We start from the raw sequence: 22689 nt of genomic DNA, 5'->3' as shown, positions 1-22689 counted from the left end.
CGGCCTCGGAGACCGTAGTTTATCTGCCAAGAGTGCTTGTTGTGGTCTGAATTTACTAAATGTAACCTATTGGTAGATTTGTGAGGACTAATCTCGATGGACTGCCTCATTGGGAATTGTCTCGCGTTGCAATTCTGTGTCATTGTCGAACTTAATCCAAATCTCATACAGTTGAATTCGCGGTCTAGGCATACCTAGATCGTGGTTAAAGCTTTTCAGATGAGATTAAGTCAACGTCCCTCCCACCAACTTACCCCTTTCCCAAGTTCATCACATTTAGATTTGTAAGTTTTGAAGAATCATAAAATGTATCAAGCTAGTCAGTAAGCTTGTTCATGATAAGCTCTGCAGCGCTTAATCAAGCTTGTGGGACTCTCCAGAAGCGTCCTGAAACTTCAAATTTTAAATAGCTAGCTTTTTGTATAGACATTTAATATGCACAATCCCTTTTGTACAACTATATTTTTAGCTTCTATTCAGAGGCCTTTTTTATATTGCAATTTAAAAGAAAAAATAGTTTTCTGTTAAGAAACATTTTGTATATGTGAATGACATAGCAATTCAAACAATGTCTCAACGAAGCTGAAAAGCGGATTTGACTTTTTTCTATTAAAATTTTGTATGTTAATAACAAATATATTTAATTACTAGTATATATATATATATATATATATATATATATATATATATATATGCGTGTGTGTATATGTATATGTATATGTATATATATATATATATATATATATATATATATATATATATATATATATATATATATATATATATATATATATATATATATATATATATATATATATATATATATATGAATAGGCCCTTTAGCCTCATATAAGATAGGTTCAGAAAGGACAAGCCTTCAGATATATCAGCAAATACTTTTTGGGATTAAGCAAAATGTGCTTAAATACGGCTTGCCTATACCATTCCGCTTTGCTTGGGACTCAAACCCGGGTTATCTTACTAGTAAGGCAAGTGTCCTAACTGCTGTATTATAATGCATACAGTATATGCATATATATATATATATATATATATATATATATATATATATATATCAGTATATATGTGTTTATACATATACTGTATATATATATATATATATATATATATATATATATATATATATATATATATATATATATATATGTGTGTGTGTGTGTTTATACATATACTGTATATATATATATATATATATATATATATATATATATATATATATATATATGTGTGTGTGTGTGTGTGTGTGTGTAAATATATACAGTATACAATATATATATTTATATACATATATATATGTGTGTATATATAGATATACAGTATACAATATATATGCATATATATATATATATATATATATATATATATATATATATATATATATATATATATATATATATATATATAAAGACATATATACATATACGAAGTGGTTAAGCACTTTCATGTATAAGTTTACAATATCATCCATTGGTGTATATATATCTTGTCACGTAGGTTTTCAAGCGTTAGACCGACAGTTAATTTTATGTATTATTTATTTGATATCTTTTTCTTTATACTTTCTTTTGTAACATCGCTCGTGTCCCAGGGTGAGGCACAAGTTTGTGTACATCATATTGATAAATGAGACGAACTATCACGATAAGGAATTATTTTGAAGTCCGTGTGATACTGATAAGGTTGTTTCTGTATAAAACAAATAAGGTCCAATGTGTGACAGTTCCGTTGACCAACGATGTTCTGTTTTGCTTTGTTTACAAGGCTCAGTTGTGTGTAAGAGAGACCTAAATGCCAGAGTAATCTATCATGTTTATTATATGTTTGTGATCGATGGATCTCTTATTCATATTGTCTGAAATGTAGATTTTTGGTGGTACATTGGTTAATGATTACAACTGAACCCTGGCCTTTTAGGCGGTCTATATTTTAGTGGTAAATATGTTAATGATTAACACTGAGGCCTGGATTTTAGGTATACATCCTTGGTGGTACATTGGTTAATGATTACTACTGAGCTCTGGTCTTTTACAAGCACTATATTTTTTTCGGGTAAATTGGTTAATGATTACTATTGAGGTGTGGTCTTTTAGGAGCTCAGCATTCTTGGTGGTACATTGGTTAACGATCACGACTGAGGACTGCTGTTTCATGAACTAAATGTAACTGACCTGAAGCGATATTTCTAAAGATAACCAGGATTGGCCAAAGCCTATTCTGTCGCCACCAATCAGAGGTAGCAATTCAAATGCGAGATGGAGTCTTTAAGGACATATGCTGTCAACTTTAAGAAAAAAAAATGATGACGGTAGGACTGAAGCATTGGTGTTACTCACATCTGATTGATTGATTGTTCTGGAGGATCATTGATTTACCAATAACATTGTATAGAGTTGTGGTTGAGCCTTAAATATAACATTTATCAATTAAAATTTGCATGTAACTATAGTAACTAAACTATCCTATGTACCCATATGCTGTAGACTGAGGGCTTTTCTCATCCTTTTCAAACCTGCGTCGTCATCTCTATTTTCATCAGTAGTTTGACTTTTCCAACTGGTCTTCTAGAATCTCCGTAGGAAAGAAGCGAAAGAAGCAATTAAGAAATACTTTTTAGGATGCTTAGGTAAGGTTAGTTTGCATTTGGTTTTAACCATTTTTTTTTTATATATATAATCAGAGGTCTTGTGCCTAAAGATGTGCCTGTTTTAGGGCAATATCCTTCTGGCGTTTCAAACAATTCACCCGTTTTTTTTTTTTTTTTTTTTTTTTTTTTTTTTTTTTTTTTTTTTTTTTTTTTTTTTTTTTTTGAGGTACAGGGAACGAGAAGGAGAAGGAGACCAAAGCAAAGGTAGATGGACTGTATCAAGGATGACCTTCGATCAAAGGGATTAACCGGTAATGAATTGTGGGACAGGGGTAGATAGAGAAAGATGGTCAGAAACATCGACCCCACATAAAAGTGGGAAAAGATGCAGACAAAGATAAAGAAGAAGAAGAAAAAGTGATTAAGTAAATTGATGATCTCTGAGTTCAGTTCATGATGGCACGCCAGAAACTTACCTAAATTAATCAATTAAAATCTTGAGATTTCTAGTGAAACTAACTGACCTCATTGTTTTTATGAGCTTCCTAAAAATTTTAGAACATCAATGAGCACAAGAAAGAAAGAAGAGAAAGTAAAAAAAAAAAAAAAAAAAAAAAAAAAAACAAACAAACGGGGATAATTTTGAGTGATTCAGTCAATAATAATTCAATGAATCTACGTTTTATTAAACAATTTGTCCATCAAAATAAGTGCGTAGAATAAAGCCTATCCGGGTTCCACTTGAATAGATTATACTTGATTTGGGATAGGTGTCAGCCCAAATATTAATTTTCATTTTCCACTACCGTTCCAAAGCAATCGTCAGTTATATATGGTGCATCGAGGATATGTTTCCCCTTGATATCATATAATAATAATAATACATGAATCACCTTCTCATTGATATCTTTTCTTCCCTTTTCTGGGGATATGGCTCTAGTCTCAATAATATGTCTTTATTTCCTAAATAATTTAAATTTCAGAAGGAACTTCCATCAGGGCGACATGGCTATCTCACCCTACAATAGATTTTTCCTACGTCAAAATCCCTTTAAATTTCAGACTTCCTCCTTTACACTGTTATCGTCCTTGGAATATACAGTACAAGCAGTTTGAGACAGGAATACCCGGTACACTTTGCTTCCAAGAAGTGCACCCTGTTACACCATTACTTTACGGCGAGTAACCAAAACAAATAGTGTGGTGGACGGGGCTAAACAGAAACTTGCCGCGCAGTAAGGGTGTGGTTGTGACAGGCGCATTTCTTCAGAACAATGTATGCCAGGTACTCCTGTGAACAAGAGTACATAATCTTAACCACGCTTCTGCTGCCGATCATCCGACTATAGCAGTACTTAATCTTATCATTATTCTAAAGAATTCCGTCTAAATGAGTCACTAAACTGATAAGAAATACTCCATACGTTATTGTCCATTTAGAATTAAGCATAGAATCGGCGTAATGCCTGTATTTTTATCTTTCCTCTTTGCGGCTTCTTGCCAACTAAATCTGCGCGTAGTAGCAATTTTTCCTTTTGTTTTCACAAAACTGAAGTCCCCAACTGTTCGCGCAGGTGTCACAAGACGACACTTTGATGGCAAGATGTAAAATATGGATGCAGACCGGTCGTTCAAATGACACCAGTCACATCACCCAAAGAAGAAGAAGAAGACGGTAATAGTGAGTCTAGTATACTAGATTGTCTCTTTCTAGTCAGTATTCCATTAAGACTAAGAGTCCAACTTGTTGAAATGTTTGTAGAGAGGTTTGTTTTGCATACAATGTTCAACTAATTTATCTGGTTTCTTCTGTTTTCCTTCGTGCAATCGTGAAAACAGATGGTTATATGTGTTTAGGGAAGACTTCATGAAAACTGGTGTTATGCGTTGTATATAAAAAGGATTATTAGCTTAATGTTCTCTTTTAAGGAGAGTAAAAGTCACTCAGTATATTAATTTATAGATATTTGTATCATCGAGATGGTATTCAAATATTAAAATCCATGCCTCGCGTGTGGAAAAATACAGTATTCATGTATAAGTATTTTTTGTGATGATTGTTTAAAAAAAAAAAAAGACATATAAGTATTTCGAGGAATACCCGTTTCTGGTTTGATGGCCAGGCAATCTACAGTACTACATCCCTACATTGATTTTGTAAAACGTTTATAAAAAGAATATTTTGATTTCACAAAACCTCAATTTTAAAACAGACGAGTTATTTTGCTGACATTTATTTTGATCATGGCAAATAACTTAGGTTAAAATACTATTAGTATAGAAAACATAAAACTGTCCATACTTTCTCAAAACGTTTTTATATAAATAATATTCTTATCCGAATATTTTTTATTTCGCCAGCATACTTGCATACAAATTCATCTTGACCCTTGGAGGAATTATTCCTCTTAGTCTTGACCAATTGGATGATGTAAGTACTACTTGCTGAATTCAAGCCAAATTTCCCTTCATTTTCTAGAGAATGTTAAAGCTTTTAGTCGACAACTGAATATGTATATAAGAAATCAAGGTAATCGACATAAAAACAGAGTATTTAGGTAAAATTCCTTACTTTGAATTACTTGACCTGGTGTGATGATACCTCATCTTACCAGAGGAAAACGTTTTAGATTATATTACTTAAATACTGTTATTGTGTTCGCGATTTTATTCTAAGTTTTTGAATGAAATTATCGTTGAAAAGAGAGAGTGAATGCTGAGTGTCCATGGAGAAAGTACAGTTTCAAAAGGGCGATTTTGTAAATATTTTAACACAATTGACACTTGTGTCCTAAATGTATCTAAAATAATTATGAATAAAGTACTTAAATGGTAATCCTCAGTTTTTATCTTTATCCTCATATTCTGCTTCTTTTAATGTAAAAATATCGTAGTTGAATTATATTTTCATAGGCATGCAGCTCCTTGGAGATCTTGTGAGAGTCGGCTGTGGAAAACCAGACAGATCCTTTTTATCCAAATCATGAAGGAATAAACATATTTCCTCAGGGATGGATAAGTTTCCACAAGTATTGGAAGTCCTTCTCAGAAATTGTTTTATACGAAGTCCTCCACTCCTCATGGCAATTTTGATCAGAATTTCCTAGGTGGAAATAAAAGAAAATATACAAAGACCAGAGTACGACATGGTAGAAGTTAACTAATAGAAATATATGATTCATAATCTCTCGTGGCTGTCATGTATACAGTATAATGATGGGAGGTTGTAGTTAATGCATTATTTAAACAAAATGTTATTATCAATACTTACTTTACTTTGATGGCTGCTTTTCCGGTCCCATACAGCAGGGGAACCCCACTCTCTACAGGACCTCCACTGTCGTTTTACCTTGTTCGTTCAGAGTATTTAACGTTTCATATCGCGTATTGTTCATTTACTGTTAAATCGTCTCTGTCAAAAGACGCATGAAATAAGAAAGTCTTCAGTTTCCTCTTGAAAGCCTTTCGTTGACGAAAATCTATTATTAACGATCTTTCGTTGACGGAAGGGATAACACAAGCTTGATATTCAAGAAACCTGTTGCAGGTAAGACCATTAGCCTTATTCTGCGAAACAATATTGAAATTCGGAGGGCAGTTCATTGAAATATTTATAAAGTTAAACATAATACGGTGAGATTACGTATGGGATAGTCTACTTGCCAATTATCCTGTGTTCGCTTTTCTTATTAGAAATATGGTCATACCGAGAAGGGAAGATAGTTCAAAATGACACCCAGGCTAATGACCCAAAGGTAAATGATCTGAGAAAGTTGATAATCTAGATATGAATATTGAATCGAGTTAACACTTAAGATACTTATGGTTCCTAAAAATTAACAAATAACATATACTGAAAAGGCTAACAAAAAAAAATCCACTCGTAATCAAATCAACACAAGCATAAACTAAAATCGCCTACCGGAAAAAATGAGGTTTAAAAAGCACTCGAAGATATACACAATTTTTGATACGAGAGCAACTTCAAATGGAAATGGAAATTTCGCTGATGGCCGCATTAGAGACGAAGTAGCAAAGAGATTCAAACCATTGAATTTAAAATATGTACAATAACCCACCACGTTATCAGAACCGGGCGTCCAAAATACTTAAGAGAACTGCTACATATTGCCCAGCCAACAAATCGTGTTGACACGAGAATAGTTACAGATGGCTTCAAACTGTTGGAACCTAGATATATGACTACTTTAAGCTCAAGAGCCTTTAAATATGCGGCCCGAGACTATACAATAAGCACCCACGAAACATTCGAATGATTGTAGACATTAAGGCTTTCAAGAGGAAACTCAAGACTTTCTTATTTCATGAGTCTTTTGACAGTGACAATTTAACAGTAAATGAACAATATGCGATATGAAACGTTAAATACTCTGAACGAACAAGGTAAAACGACAGTGGAGGTCCTGTAGAGAGTGGGGTTCTCTAGCTGTATGGGACCGGAAAAGCAGCCATCAAAGTAAAGTAAGTACCTAAACAAGAAATATGGGAAAATTAACACCTACAATCATGATATCCAACGTATACAATGATCAGAATTCAGAGAAGGTAACCAGTATTCAAGAAAAGTGCTGCGGATGGTACTACCCACTTCATGCTGAAATGGGTTCCTGAAATTCGGAAGACTATTCATGATAATGGTGGCAAAGTTATGTTGGGGACCGGGGGGGGGGGGGGGGGGGGTCTTACATCATAAACGTCAGGTATCACGTAATCACCTTCCGCTGTCAAAGTTATGGCCATTTTGAAAAAAAAAAAAAAAAAAAAAAAAAAAAAAAAAAAAAAACTAATTTCATGATGATAAAATATGTGGGAAATGTACAGGCAATCATGCCACCAAGAAATGTACCTTTCAAGTAGTAAAATGTATGTACTTACTAGATGAATAAGGCAAATGATCATATATCGATTTCGATAAATTTCAAAGCTTTAGAATTGGAATTGACCTGACTGACACAAAATACGGATCATGGATACTGAGGACGTCATAAATTGCGACCATGTAAGTATTCAATATTCAATTAGAGAATTGATAAATGGGAAATGTTTCGACATATTAACGATATATGAAACATGGCCAAAATGACTTTGGCAAGGCTATAAGATAGCTGAAAAGACTCCCAATATGCAGGCTTTCTTTCATAGTCCGAGAGAAGGCAAGTTGGGACGGGGATTAGGAGTCGAGCTCATTCATAAACGCTATTCTAATCTCAAGATGATAAAAAGAACTAGTGCAACAAGTTTTGAATATATTATTATTATTATTATTATTATTATTATTATTATTACTTGCTCAGACACAACCCTACTTGGAAAAGCAGAGTGCTATAAGCCCAGGGGCCCCAACAAGGAAAATAGCCCAGCGAGGAAAGGAAACAAGGTAAAATGAGATATTTTAGGAACAGTAACAACATTAAGATAAATATTTCCTATATAACTATAAAAACTTTAACAAAACAGGAGGAAGAGAAATTAGATAGAATAGAATGTCCAAGTGTACCGTCAAGCAAGAGAACTCTTGCCCAAGACAATGGAAGACCATGGTACAGAGGCTATGGTACTACCCGAGACTAGAGAACAATGGTTTGATATTGGAGTGTCCTTCTCCTAGAAATAAACTTGATACAGACACACATACGCACACATACCCACACACACTATCGTAATAGTTTACAAACCTCCGATAACAAATATAAATATTTTTTTGAGGAGTTCAGTATGTACATTGAGATGAGTGCCATGGTGAAAAAAAAACGACACGAGTTATCTGTGGAGCTTTCAATCTTTTGGGTGGATGAAAAATAAAATTATGAGGCTTCAGCCTTTTATTGAGTTATTGGAATCATATCAACTGGTTAATAACGTTGATTGGGCAACAACTTTGACTGAGTATACGTTGGATCTAGTTTAAAGTGGTGGGATGAATAATATAGTATCAGATATTAATGTGGAAGAGAAGTGCACTGTCGTCAGTGCACAAGCGTATAGCTTTTAGATTACCTTCACCGAAACAGAACTGACAGGCGTCTGGGTGAGCTGAGAAAAAAAGACAGTTCTAAAGAAAATAAGGTCTAGAAATAAATAAAGAAATAAAATTTCTCTTATTGATGAAGGTTACAAAGAAAATGAATGAGTTTATCAATATTCCTTGTGGTCATAGAAACCAACGTTTATTAGGCTATATATGTAATATTAATAAAAAAAGATTATGATAGCACGTGCCCATTGATTGAAAAGACTATAACTGTTAAGGATATGTATCTTTAGTTCGATGAGAGAGAGAGAGAGAGAGAGAGAGAGAGAGAGAGAGAGAGAGAGAGAGAGAGAGAGAGAGAGAGAGAGAGAGAGAGCCGTAAAATCGTAATGAAAGTGGAGTCTGTTAAAACTGAAAGGTACTTCTTTATAAAAAAAAAACCGTTATAAAAGATGATATTCAGCAGTTTCAACAACAATATTTATAGGTAGTATGTTGGCCAGGGCACCAGCTACCCGTTGAAATACTACCACTAGAGATTTATGGGGTCCTTTGACAGGCCAGACAGTACTACATTGGATCCTTCTCTCTGCTTACGGTTCACTTTCCCTTTGCCTACACATACACTGAATAGCCTGACCTATTCTTTACATATTATCCTCTGTCCTCATACACCTAACAGCACTGAGATTACCAAACAATTCTTCTTCGCACAAGTGGTTAATTAATGCATTGTAATTGTTCAGTGGCTACTTTTCTCTTGGTAAGGGTAGAAGAGACTCTTTAGCTATGGCAAGCAGCTCTTCTAGGAGAAGGACATTCCAAAATCAAACCATTGTTCTCTAGTCTTGGGTAGTGCCATAACCTCTGTACCATGGTCTTCCACTATCTTGGGGGTAGAGTTCACTTGCTTGAGAGTACACTCGGGCACACTATTCTATCTCATTTCTCTTCTTCTTGTTTTGTTGAAGTTTTTACAGTTTATATAGGAAATATTTATTCTAATGTTATTACTGTTCATGAAACATTTTATGTTTTCTTGTTTCCTTTCCTCACTGGGCTATTTTCCTTGTTGGAGCCCCTGGGCTTATAGCAATCTGCTTTTCCAACTAGGGTTGTGTCTGAGCAAGTAATAATAATAATAATAATAATAATAATAATAATAATAATAATAATAATAATAATAATGAGCATTGGGAGACAAGGTAGAAACATTTCTTTTCTAAAGAAGTATCTGGATGAATATTCTATTAAGAAACGTGATTAATTGTATTATGACCATAAATGGCTACTGTAACCCCTTCTACACTCTACTCAACGTGAACTTAAGAAATTAAAGATAACATAATGAACAGAGGAGCAAGACCGATAAAAGATATCCCATCCCGAAAAAATAGAATTTTACTGGCTGCATATTAAAGCCAAAATAGTTATCAGAACCGGACGTCCAAAATATTATTATTATTATTATTATTATTATTATTATTATTATTATTATTATTATTATTATTATTATTAATTGCTAAGCTACAACCCTAGTTGGAAAAGTAAGATGCTATAAGCCCAGGGGCTCCAACAGGAAAAACAGCCTAGTAAGGAAAGGAAACAAGGAAAAATTTAATATTTCAAGAACAGTAACATTAAAATAAATAACTCATCTATAAACTATAAAAACTTAAGCAAAACAAGAGGAATAGAAATAAGATAGAATATTGGGCCCGAGTGTACCCTCAAGCAAGAGAACTCTAACCTAAGACAGTGGAAGAACATGGTACAGAGGCTCTGACACTACCCAAGACTAGAGAACAATGGTTTAATTTTGGAGTGTCCTTCTAGAAGAGCTGCTTGCCATAGCTAAAGCGTCTCTTCCACCCTTATACATCGCACAGCCAACGAATCGTGTAGACACGTGATTAGTTACAGGTGGTTTTAAACCATTTGAGCCAAGATGTATGTCGTCTACTGTAGGTTTTGGAGCGTTCATATATCTGGCCCAAAGATACAACAAGTTCCCACTAGACATTCGAAAGATATGAAGGCTTTCAACTAGGAAGATTTTCTTGTTTTCTGAGTACAGTACTTCGATAATGTATAATTCACAATCAACACGAAATACATTGTTTGAGGCTATAAATACCTAAGAATGCATTTAACAAACAGCTTTGTATGTCCTGTAGTACGTAGCTGTTTCTTTTAAAATCGAGACATATAATGGTACTTTCTTGTCCTAGAATGATGAAATGAAGAATTTCTCTTAAGACGTTAAAACAAATTAAGGTAAATTGATATATACTGTATATATATATATATATATATATATATATATATATATATATATATATATATATATATATATATATATATATATAATATTATTATTACTTGCTAAGCTACAACCCTAGTTGGAAAAGAAACATGCTATAAGCCCAGGGGCCCCAACAGGGAAAGTAGACCAGTGAGGAAAGAAAACAAGGAAAACTAATATATTTCAAGAAAAATTTATATATATTTATATATATGCAATAGTAATCACCATACTTTCATTCAAAGAACAATAATTTAAGTTTTCCCTAGGAGAGTGAACGTCGTCTGCTGCGACATTGTAGGCTTCCCTTCAGAAACTAAGCGCCCAAATTTGCTGATGTAAACATTAGTAGTGACAGAAGCCTGCTATGACTTCCAATACTGCGTAAACGTCAATTTTCTCCCGTCTGTAAGGGAATTGATCGAGAAAAATGGATGAATCAGAGAAAGATCCAATAGCTCTGCATGTCATAGTTGTGGGATTCCACCACAAAAAAGGAATGCAGGTATGTAAATTCAATAGACTTATGTGTTGTTTGTGGGGAAATATGGATGGGTGATTTTCGTTACACCCATTCCATGTTTAGATAATAGTCAGAGGTTTTGAGCTACCTCTCTTTTTTTAAGATACCCATCCTTTTTTTTTAAATATGCAAACGGATTACTAGTAGACTATAATGGTTTAGCAAGGGATATCACCATCTGTACTTTGGTCAGCTATACTCTAGGCTATGCTAGGTGGTTTTATTATTGTTACGGACGGGGAAATTTTCTTACTATAAATGATTTTTTCCTTTTGAAAAATGCCCGTTTCCCTGGAAAATGGCAATTTTTTACCGCAAATAAATACTTGATGAAATATATACTGTATATATCCATATCTGCTGATAATGGGGGACCCCTAGTGGGAACCAGGGGTTCTTGGGGTGGGGAAAACATACTGGGAAAATGGTATATAATGGTAAGATAAACCTTTTCTTCTCTAAATTATTTTCTTGGTAAAGTTTTGGATTCAACCAAATTGGGAAATGTATTAAATTAATATATTTTCCTAGTAAAGCACGTGATAACAAAACACTTCTTCTCAATACATTATTGTCGCTAATGCATACTTACAGAGAAAAAAAATATTTCAGGAATTGAAGGTCTTGACTTTTTCTAAGTTTAGTGTATATCTTTCCATGGGCACGCAAGGTAGCTCTTGTTCGTTTGTATATCTGTTTTCATCTTACTTGGCTCCTCCCCATTGCGCAATGTGACAATATTTGCTTGAATGCGCATTTGCTCCTCCCACTAATGTCGCTCCTCCAATCTAAATACTACTGGGTTCTTTTCAAGGGTTATTATTGGACGATTCATTGGTCTCTCAGTCTTGTTTCAAGGATCTGTTTTTCGTGCAATATAACATTGTAAACGATAGTATTTTGTTTTTTTCCCTATTTCATTATGGGAGAAACCCGTGATTGTCGTTTGTTTTCGGTTTTCAAAAGTTCCGGTTTCTATATTTTCATCACACATCACTTGACTGTCATGGATCCTCCGGTACGGTTGTGTGAAATATGACGTTATTCCTATTTTGATGTGATCGGCAGATTTCATGGGAATTATAATGGAACTCCTGAAGTAGTGAATCGTTTTCTAAGGGAGCATTCCGTATTACCTTTAAGTGTCCAGTGTGGTAAATGTGATTCGCCTTTACATTTTCGTGAGGATAGACATGTGTGGTATTGTACCAAATCTGAACGTATTCCAGTACTTGATGATTCAGAAGAGGGTCAACCACAACCTTCCACATCTTCATCGTCATCTTCCGTTTAAGGTAAGAAGTGATTTAACAAAATATATATATTCAAATTTACCCCTGGTTAAAGGGGGGGTCGCAGGGGGGGCGAAGCCCCCCCCGGTAGGGGTACAGGGCCCCTAGGTTAGGTTAGGTGGGTTTGTTAGGTTCTGTGGTGCCCTGAAAATTACTGTGGCCTTAAGGGGGGGTCGCAGGGGGGGCGAAGCCCCCCCCGGTAGGGGTACAGGGCCCCTAGGTTAGGTTAGGTGGGTTTGTTAGGTTCTGTGGTGCCTTGAAAATTACTGTGGCCATAAGGGGGGGGTCGCAGGGGGGGCGAAGCCCCCCCCCGGTAGGGGTACAGGGCCCCTAGGTTAGGTTAGGTGGGTTTGTTAGGTTCTGTGGTGCCCTGAAAATTACTGTGGCCTTAAGGGGGGGTCGCAGGGGGGGCGAAGCCCCCCCCGGTAGGGGTACAGGGCCCCTAGGTTAGGTTAGGTGGGTTTGTTAGGTTCTGTGGTGCCTTGAAAATTACTTTGGCCATAAGGGGGGGTCGAGGGGGGGCGAAGCCCCCCCCGGTAGGGGTACAGGGCCCCTAGGTTAGGTTAGGTGGGTTTGTTAGGTTCTGTGGTGCCCTGAAAATTACTGTGGCTTTAAGGGAGGGTCGCTGGGGGGCCCTACCCCCCTCCCCCCGGTAGGCCTAGTTAGGGGTATGGGGGAGGGGTGCTGGAACATTAATTATTCATTTATTGCAAATATCATTCAATGCCCCAACACCCTCCCCCCCCTTCCCCCACCCAAAACCCCGGTTCCCAAAGGGTGTCCCCCATAATTGGTGGGATGAACTAGGGTATACATAGTAAATCTCTAAATCGGTTGGTTTGCAGTCAAAATAAACGTTAAATTCATTGAAACCACACTATTTCTGATGCAACAAATATATTTTTATTGCATTTTTCCAAATTTGGCTGAAACTAAAAATTTACCATTTTCTTGGACGTATTATAAATCCATGGAAAACTGCACAAATTATCTATATCCTTTACTACTGGTATATTTTTCATTTGTTTGTTGACATTCTACAAATCGGTTGTACTTGCTCCCGTTCATTCGTAATTACATGCCAATTTTAGAATTTCTGTGCATAAACCCTGCCCTTCTGCATATAAACCCCGCCCCCTTAATTTTGACCGACAAGATTACTCGTTTTCTTATAAACCCTCCTCATTTTTCCCCGTGATATTTAAGTATTTTTACCCGCGACATTCAAGGATTCTACTTGATCTGACCCTTCTTATACCGTATGTACCCATTCTTTTATGCAATACCCACTTGGACATATTATTTTTACCCTAGTTATTCAAGTGTACTACGAGACTTGACCCCCTTAATATCGTTGTTATGTATTCATTAATACAATGCCCACCTGTATATTTCTCTTTGTTTCCATACTCTATTCAAACGTTTTCTTCCTTATTACAATATTTCAATTTCTTACCGTAAAATAAGGTTTATTATTCCCTTCATTTTATCTTACTATTTTTTCGTCTTACCTGTTGTTATTACCTTATCCCACACAGTTTTCACTTAAATACTTGCTGTGAACAAGTTTCCCATGCAAGTTCATTCAAATTGGCTTTATAGAATCCATGCTGTTTCCGTTAACCAATCAAGTACCCATACGTATAGAAAGTTTCCATAGGGGTATTAATATTTCCCCACCCCCTTTTCTTATCGCTTCAAGTGCTCGCAGCAGTCCTTCCCAAGCCTTTTTCCGTGTTAAGCCTTTGTCCGTGTTCTACTTTTTATGTGTACAATTATGGAACTTCCTATAGAAACAGGTAATGGTTAGAATTATCTGTTCCTAGAAGCCGCAGGGAAGTTCCTGAAAATTACCCCGATGATCCCCACCCTTCGACGTCCCTATCATAAAGTAAGTCATTATTTTTACTTTAACATTAATATCTGAACAGTGAATGCAGTTCATTATTATTAAAGTTATATTGATGTTAGCGTGCATAGCTCATCATTATCGCTTGTCAGTACATATGGAGCTTGATCAATTTATTTTTACGTAAGCGAAGTGAGCGCATGGTGAGGCAAGAACCATTAGATTTGGCGAAGCAAGAACCATTAGATTTAGGTAAATCATTTTGAACAAAAATATATGTTTTCCTGTAGAAAATAATGGGATTTCACCGAATTTGACTTCACTTCAATAGAGAGCATCTAGTGGAGAATGAAGTACTGTAGTCTCTTGACAGATCCTGTTATTTCTTTCCTTTTCTTCACAGGGATGGAAAGCTGGTGTGTGACTAAATCCCAGTGGATTCCCAACCACTGAAACTTTTGAGCTGGAGATAGTCGAGACTTTTTGATGTTGATCTTGAATCCTAGATGTTCCAGGAACTAAATCACTTTCTTGGAGGCTTGCATGCATTCTGTCCTGGATGTTGCCCACACCAGCCAATCGTCCAGGTAGGCCACTACTTGGATCCCCTTTAGACGTAATTGATAGACGGCTGCGTTCACAAGCTTCGTGAAAATCCTTGGGGCTATATTTAGCCCGAATGGCATGGCTCTGAAGGCATAAAGTCTTCATTGTAGCTTGAACCCTAGGTAGGAGGAGAGGTGACAATTGATTGGAACGTGCCAATAAGCGTCTAACAAGTCTATAGAGACGGTGTATGCCCGTTTGGGCAGTAGGGTCCTTATGTGTTGAAGTGTCAGCATCCTGAACTTGTAGTTCACTATGAACTTGTTGAGTGGCGACAAGTCCAGAATGACTCTGAGTTTTTCTGAGTCCTTCTTTGGAATACAAAACAGCCTTCCTTGGAACTTGATGGACTTTACTTTTCGGATTACTCTTTTCTCCAAGAGTTCTCGAGCATATTCTTCCAGGACGGGGGTAGAGTGTTGGAAGAACTGTGGGAACGGAGGTGGAGTACTGTTCCAGCTCCAACCCAGTCCATTCTTGATTAGGCTGTGGGCCAAGGATCGAAGGTCCAACGATCCTGAAATAGATGTAATCTCCCTCCTACCGGAAGCATCTCACTTCTGTTGCTGTGGACCTGAGGCCTTGCCTCCTTGACCGCGTCCTCCCCTGAATCCCCTTCCCCTTGAAGGGCGTCTAGAGGAACCTCTGGCTGCTCCTCTAGCTTTTGGACGAAAGGTCGTTGTCTGCCTTTCGAACGCTGGGTTGAACACAGGCGACTGTTGCCACCACTTGAGGTACCAGCTGGTACGTCGTTGGAGGTTGTGCCACCATCTGAGGCACCGCGGTCGCCGGAAGTTGCTGTTGTTGCTGTCTATAAGGCTTAGCTGGCCGAGAGGATAGCTTAGGCTTCTTTGTCTTCCTCTTAGGTTGGGGACCCTCATCCGGGGAAGACTTTCTCTTAAGAGTTAGGCCCCACTTTTGGAGAAGGTTCCTATTCTCCGTGGCAGCCTTGTCAAGTACCTCTTTGACCACTTCATTAGGGAAGAGGTCCTTACCCCAGATACAAGAGGAAATCAGTTTCCTAGGTTCGTGCCTCACTGCAGCCGAGGCGAACACGAACTCCCTACAAGCTCTCCTAGCTTTAATGGAACTGTAGAGATCCTTTGTTACCGTGGCCAGGTGGGTTTTGGCCACTACCATGAACATGTCTTGTTCTTGGGGTTGCTTGCCATCGTTTCCAGAGTCTTCTGTAAGGACATCGATGCCGTAAGTCTCTCCTTTGTCTCTTGCTCCCTACGCAAGAGAAATTCTGACAGCTTTGGAAGGTCCTCACTGAACTGATGTCCGGCAATATCGGCTTCCAACTTCCCGACTGAGAAGGTAAGGTGAACGTCCTTCCAGTCTTTCTGGTCCAAAGGTAAGGTCAGGGACAACGGCTTGCACTCCTCCAAAGAGGGACATGGTTTCCCTGCCTCAACCACCTTCAAGGCTGCCTTATATCCCTTTTCCATAAAGGGAAAGGCTCTGGTTGGAGAAGCCACATAGGAGGGATGCTTCTTACTCAAAGCTGGTACCTTTGAATTTGTGAAGCCCCTCTCTTTCATTGAGCTCGTTAGTAAAGCCTGTGCCTTACTATGGTCAAAGACTATGACCTCCTTCGGCTCCGTCTCCTCCTTTGAGGCTGGCTCCTTCCTAAGATGGATATAGCAGTCCGGGTAAGACTCCTTGTTTGGCCAGAATTCCACTTCAAAGGGAATTGAGCCCAACTTCTCTGATATGACAATCTTCCAAGTTGTCATTGGCATGTGTTCGGCATACCTCCAAGGATTGGCATCCGAGCACAAAGGAAGATCCTTCACGTTGAGCTTCTTCTGGGGCCTACATGATGCTGCGAGTCTACGCATCTCCAACTTCATTGCAGCTTCCTTTTCATCATTCTTCTTCTGCATCTGTTGAATCATCTCAACAATAGAAGAAAGAGTCCTTCCCAGTTCATCTGGGATAGCAGACGATGTTGAGGGAACAGGTTCTGGGGCCGGAACCGATGTAACCGACACCTCGTCGATTTCTTCCTCTTCAGTATCAGGAGCCTGGGTCAGCTCCTATTCCTGGCCTTCTGCCAGAAGGTCCTTTTCAGTGTACTCGGATACTTCAGACATCCTATCGTCCAGTTGGATGTCTTGTAGGGCGTCCGAGACTTCAGAATCTACCGGAATCTGAACTGTCGGGATCTCCGCATGAGGCTGAGGAATCACTGCATCCGCAGATGCCGTAGAAAAAAGGTAGGCCCTCATCTTCTCGCTTGGAAGGTAGGGGCCTGAAGTATTCTCCTGAAAACCCCTCACCCAGGTTCGCAACTTTTCCCTAGCTGCATCCCTTGACTCCGCCGACTTAGGGGTGTCAAATGCCTTGGTAATCAGGTTAGAACAAACAGTACATACCTGAGGGTCCCAATAACGGAGATGACCTTTGGAGACTGCGCATGCTGCGTGCCTCCTGCACAACTCATGTCCACAGAAGTTTTTGCTGCAAACGTTGCAAAACATGCTCCTGCACTTCGGATGGTCCTCCTGTAAAAAGAAAAAAATCCATGAGTATCAAGTGAAGACATATCACTGGATAAAACTTAGTATTAATATACAGTATATAGTTTATAACAGTCAAGCTAGAAAGGAAAGAAGGAAAGACATATACTTGTATTTCCTGCCCAGCCAATTACTGTAACCTCCCAAGATATTAAAACTAAGGTTAATTCTCATTCCAGAATAACCTTCATCATATTTTGCAAAAAGGAAATTTAGGTGTAGCTCACACCATGGTATAAAGTTTTGATATACTGTACGGAATACAGTGAACCCTCGTTTATCGCGGTAGATAGGTTCCAGTCGCGGCCGCGATAGGTGAAAATCCGCGAAGTAGTGACACCATATTTACCTATTTATTCAACATGTATATTCAGACTTTTAAAACCTTCCCTTGTACGTAGTACTGTTAACAAACTACCCTTTAATGTACAGAACACTTAATGCATATACTACAGTACCCTAAACTAAAACAGGCACAAATATTAAAGGTGATTTTATATCATGCATTTCCTAAACATGCTAAAAAGCACGATAAAAAATGGCAACCAATGTTTTGTTTACATTTATCTCTGATCATAATGTAGAAACAAACTGGAGGTAGAGCTTTGCTTATTACCCAGACATATTTCCCATACTTTTCCCTTAGAACTACATCACATCTTCCTACTTTAGATATATATATATATATATATATATATATATATATATATATATATATATATATATATATATATATATATATATATATATATGTGTGTGTGTGTGTGTGTATATATATATATATATATATATATATATATATATATATATATATATATATATATTTATATGTATACACATATACATACCTACATATATACATAAATACATGCATACATATATATATATATATATATATATATATATTACTGTACTGTATATATATGGGTTATGGAAAAAATCCGCGAAGTGGTGAATCCGCGATGGTCGAACCGCGAAGTAGCGAGGGTTCACTGTAATAATTAATAAAGAAAGAGCTCACTTTCTTTATACTGTACGGTCTCAACAAAAGGCTGTACAAGATAACACCAAGTATGTTGGAAAAACTTTAGTGTTACAATATACTCTATACTGTAGTTTTCTCAATGCAGTATATACTATACTGTAAAAATACTGACTACTGTATATTATATATTGTCATGCCGGCCGGCACGTACCCGAGTATAGTTCGAAGGTATGTTACCTTTAAACTATTTGGCGGCAGATCGCTGGTTTCTGTGTGTGTGTGGCGGCCGGCAGGGAACCAAAAAACAACAGCACCTGGCTGCTGGCCGCTAATCGTAGTGGCCGGCAGGTCTTATGGTGTGCTTCCGTTGCCGGCCAGCAATGGTAGGTGATACCTGTGCTGGCCGGCAGTAATTAAGAACCAGAGAACTTCCACCCGCCAGGCTGCCGACCTCTAAGCCGGCAGCCGGGCTAGGGGTACAATATACTAACAAGCGAAACAGTGTGGAAGTAAGGCTATAAGGCGGCACTGCCTTACAGCCTTCCATCCAGAAAGAGTGAACATATGGAAGGGTAGAATGTAACATTCAGGCTTCGTTCTATCCATAGCCTGCCGGGCTCTACCGACAGAAATGGATGGTAGACCAAGGGAGGTCTGGGGATCACTCTACAGAAGTTAGGCCTCTGCCAGCCGGCACGTTTTTGCCGGCCGGCAGAGGACTGGGCCAGTCCCCCATCCTAACCTACACTAGGTACAGATGTAGAACGATGGCCAAGAGTTGTAATTGCTAGGCCATTACTAAGGACAGAGGGGGAAGGGGGATAAGGGTCCTGCAAACTTTGTTCTAGTATGAGATTTACCCCAATGGCTAAGAAAGCTCATCCTAGCCTAAGGTTTATCTATTAAGGAGGGAGGTCGGCAATACTTGCCACCTTCCTCAATACCATAACAAAGTTTGATGTTGTTATTTCACTAGGCAATGGAGAATCTCATTCTCCAGCCTGAGAATAACAACACTGGACTAGTCTGCTAGACCACTAGAAGAAGGAATCATCTCGTACAGAAACCTTCGGATGTCGTCTAGGGAGGCTAAGCCTCCTGTGTCTGCACCTAACCTAGCAAAGGAATCTCATTCTCTATGCCAGAAAGATACAGACCCCAGACTAATTACTCTGATGTTCTGCCCAAACCCAAAACCAGTCACTCTGGTTACAGGATCAGGACAGAAACACCCTAGTATAATTACAGTATACCTGAATACTATTCAGTTAAAACCACTAGGATTAAGCCTAAGGCTTAACTCAGAGGGAAAAATGGATTGAACTTAGTCTCCATAGGAGAAAAGAACAACCAGGGATGTGTGCGAAAGTATACTAAAGCCCCAAAGTCTTCTAGTCTTGGCGCGGCGAGAATCGATTACCTAAATCACCGAAACTCTCTCGTATACAATCTTGGAAGATGAATATTCAACAATATCTTACGTGTATAGATATGCCTATAGCTTCAATGAATTTATAACACTCGGAAATCTGTATATCATGCATGAAAGTACTAGAGCCAAACGCCTAGGCTACGAAGCCTAGCATAGGCCAGGATCGGTTACCTAAATCGCCGAAACTGAATTTACTAATGGCATCATATAAAGAATTCCCATTAGGAAAGCTAAATAGCTAGATTTATTAAAGCATAATGACCGGGAACGTCGCTCTGGCTAACTAAATGACTCATGCATAGCAAGCGACAGCGTCCAGGACGCCTCCGGTAGGCAACAGCTCTTGTTTACGTTAATATCACTTTCGATTTAATTCAAAACGACAAGAGCTTACTTTTATACACAGTAAAGATAATACTCAACTTTCCAGAGGCAGAAAAGGCTGGAGAAAGCATCATAATGTTGAAATAAATCCAAGAATACGAGAGAATCACAAGGGAAACACCGAGTAGTAGAGCTACGCGATAAGGAATAGAGATGGCGCCGTCGGTGACGTCATGTACACACTCGAAGCGAGATAGGAGAGGTACCTTATACGGTTCTCCTTTCATTCTCGTTTTTTGTTTTCTTGCCACTTTGACCCTTCAAAGCGATAATGCTGTTCGGGGTGAAGATAGCTATGTGGCGTGTCAAGAATACGTCCTCTGATATTACATGATAACCCATTAAGATTTATTTAGGGATATTCGCTCCAGGAGTTAGAATACTGGATACCTTAAGGTAAAATTCTCTGGGAATATCACCATAGTCAAATACAGTGCAACCTCTACATACGATTGTCCTAACATACGAATTTTCCAACATACGAAGTAAAATTCGACCAAATTTCTGTCTCGACACCCGAAGTAATGCTCCAACATACGATGTAGATATTGTTTACGCCGGTAGATGGCAGCACGTAAGAGGGACGCCATTGAGGGTCGAGTGCTCTGTTCTCTGTTCTTGTGTGTATCGTGTGGTGTTCCTCTGTTTGGTCTGTTATTAACAGTGCTTATTTTTAAATATTAAACTTAGCCGGTGAATATATATATAGCTTATGTCTCCGACGGGCGACAGATTCCAAAAACTCGCGAGCGATTGCCTTGAAGGTTGCTGGGTGTGCCCACCAGTGCCGACTATCGGCCAGATACCGCATATACTTCTCAACCAATTCAGTTCTTCTCTGTCGGTGGTAGTGACAGCATTGGTTCCGCTCGCGCTTAACGTCAAGTTTCTACCGATTGGTGAAGTACTTGTTCATGGTTTTATTGCTTTCGCTGTGTTGGTTATCTTCGATAAAACTCTTGAAACCCTTTTTTGATTATTGTTGCTGAACTTGGCTTTCTTTTGGATTTTCTTTGAAATTTTCATAATGGCTGACCCTTCTCCTGTCTATCGTAAATGTGCGAAAGACTGTAATAAATGTCTTCCTAAAGCTTCCATCGATCCTCATACTATTTGTGTTAATTGCTGAGGTAAATCTTGTCAATTAGGGGATCGATGTGAGGAATGTATTGTTTTATCTGAATTCGAGTGGTTGGAGTATGAGAAATATACTCGGAAACTCGAAAGAGATAGGGTGAGAAGAAGCTCTTCTAGATCTCTAGATTTTTCCTCTTCCCATGCCCCTGAAGCTAATCCTTCTCCTGTAGTGGTAGTTTCAGAACCCCCTATTGGCACTAATGAACCTTCTATGCGTGATATGTTATTGGCCATTCAAGCGTTGGGTGAGAAGGTCGAATCGTTGGCCTCGGACAGAAATCAGCTTATGTCCGACGTTAAAATTTTAAAGGGTCAAAGTGGTAAAGTGGAAAGTACATCAAATGTGTTTAGTGTTTTGCCGGAGGGTTCGTCTGTTCGTGCTTGTCACTTGCCTAGTCCGAGACCTCTTTCAAGCTCCCCTGCCCCAGGGAGAAGGAATGTCGTAGGACTTAAGGGAGTGAGAGGTGTAAACCAACGTACAGACGTTCCCTCAAAGGTATCAGACGTTGCTCTTCAAGCATGTCCTTACCATAAGACGGGAGAAACGAAGTTCTCCTCGTCTTCCGATGATTCGTCTCATGAGAAACCTTGGCGTAAGGTCTCAAGACCTTTGAAACGCAAGTCGGTCCCTTCAGGACAGGTCCAGCGTCCTGGCTGTAGTCATTGGGACAGCTCCGACCGTATTCAGTCATCGGATGATTGTTCTCCTATTAAGCGCAAACGTGACATTGAGTTCAGGGGTCCCGTTCGGTGCGATGACTTGCATGCGCAGACGTTGCCGACGTCACGGTCCGTTTCGAGTCCTGTTGACCCTAAGTTGAGTTGTCTTACAAGACATGCAGTTGAAACTTTCATCCTTAATGGAAGTTTATGATCATGTCCAGGTTCGTAAGGAACCTTTGCTTGCGGTTCGTCTGTCCGGCAAGCGTGATTCAGGTCTTCAACCTCCTAAGCGAGATTTGTCTCGTCGTTCTGACGTTATCGCTAATGTCAGCGGTGCTGTTAAACGTGATTCTGATCGTGTTCCTCGTCAGTCGCGTCAGTCACGTGACGT

General features: G+C 38.4%; 2 protein-coding genes across 5 annotated transcripts in view; both read left to right on the top strand.

Annotated features, from left to right (window-relative positions):
- The window catches only part of LOC137626333 (uncharacterized), a 99278-nt gene extending 98653 nt beyond the window's left edge, over positions 1-625 (top strand). The window contains exon 4 of the mRNA XM_068357406.1: positions 1-625. This exon is cut by the window's left edge and continues 201 nt beyond it. The gene's annotated coding sequence lies outside the window, so the exon portion shown is untranslated.
- A 10601-nt stretch (positions 626-11226) lies between these two features.
- Positions 11227-22689, top strand: part of LOC137625967 (late secretory pathway protein AVL9 homolog) — a 463937-nt gene continuing 452474 nt past the window's right edge. For all 4 annotated transcript variants that reach the window (XM_068357038.1, XM_068357039.1, XM_068357037.1 and 1 more), the window contains exon 1: positions 11227-11407. In XM_068357038.1, coding sequence (XP_068213139.1) covers positions 11333-11407 — 75 coding nt within the window. In that variant the 5' untranslated portion in view covers positions 11227-11332. The remainder of the gene's footprint in view (positions 11408-22689) is intronic.

The sequence above is a fragment of the Palaemon carinicauda genome, chromosome 33, assembly GCF_036898095.1.
Source record: "Palaemon carinicauda isolate YSFRI2023 chromosome 33, ASM3689809v2, whole genome shotgun sequence".
Lineage (NCBI taxonomy): Eukaryota > Metazoa > Arthropoda > Malacostraca > Decapoda > Palaemonidae > Palaemon > Palaemon carinicauda.
Note: the sequence above shows the minus strand (reverse complement) of the source record. Positions and strands in the feature narration are given on the sequence as shown.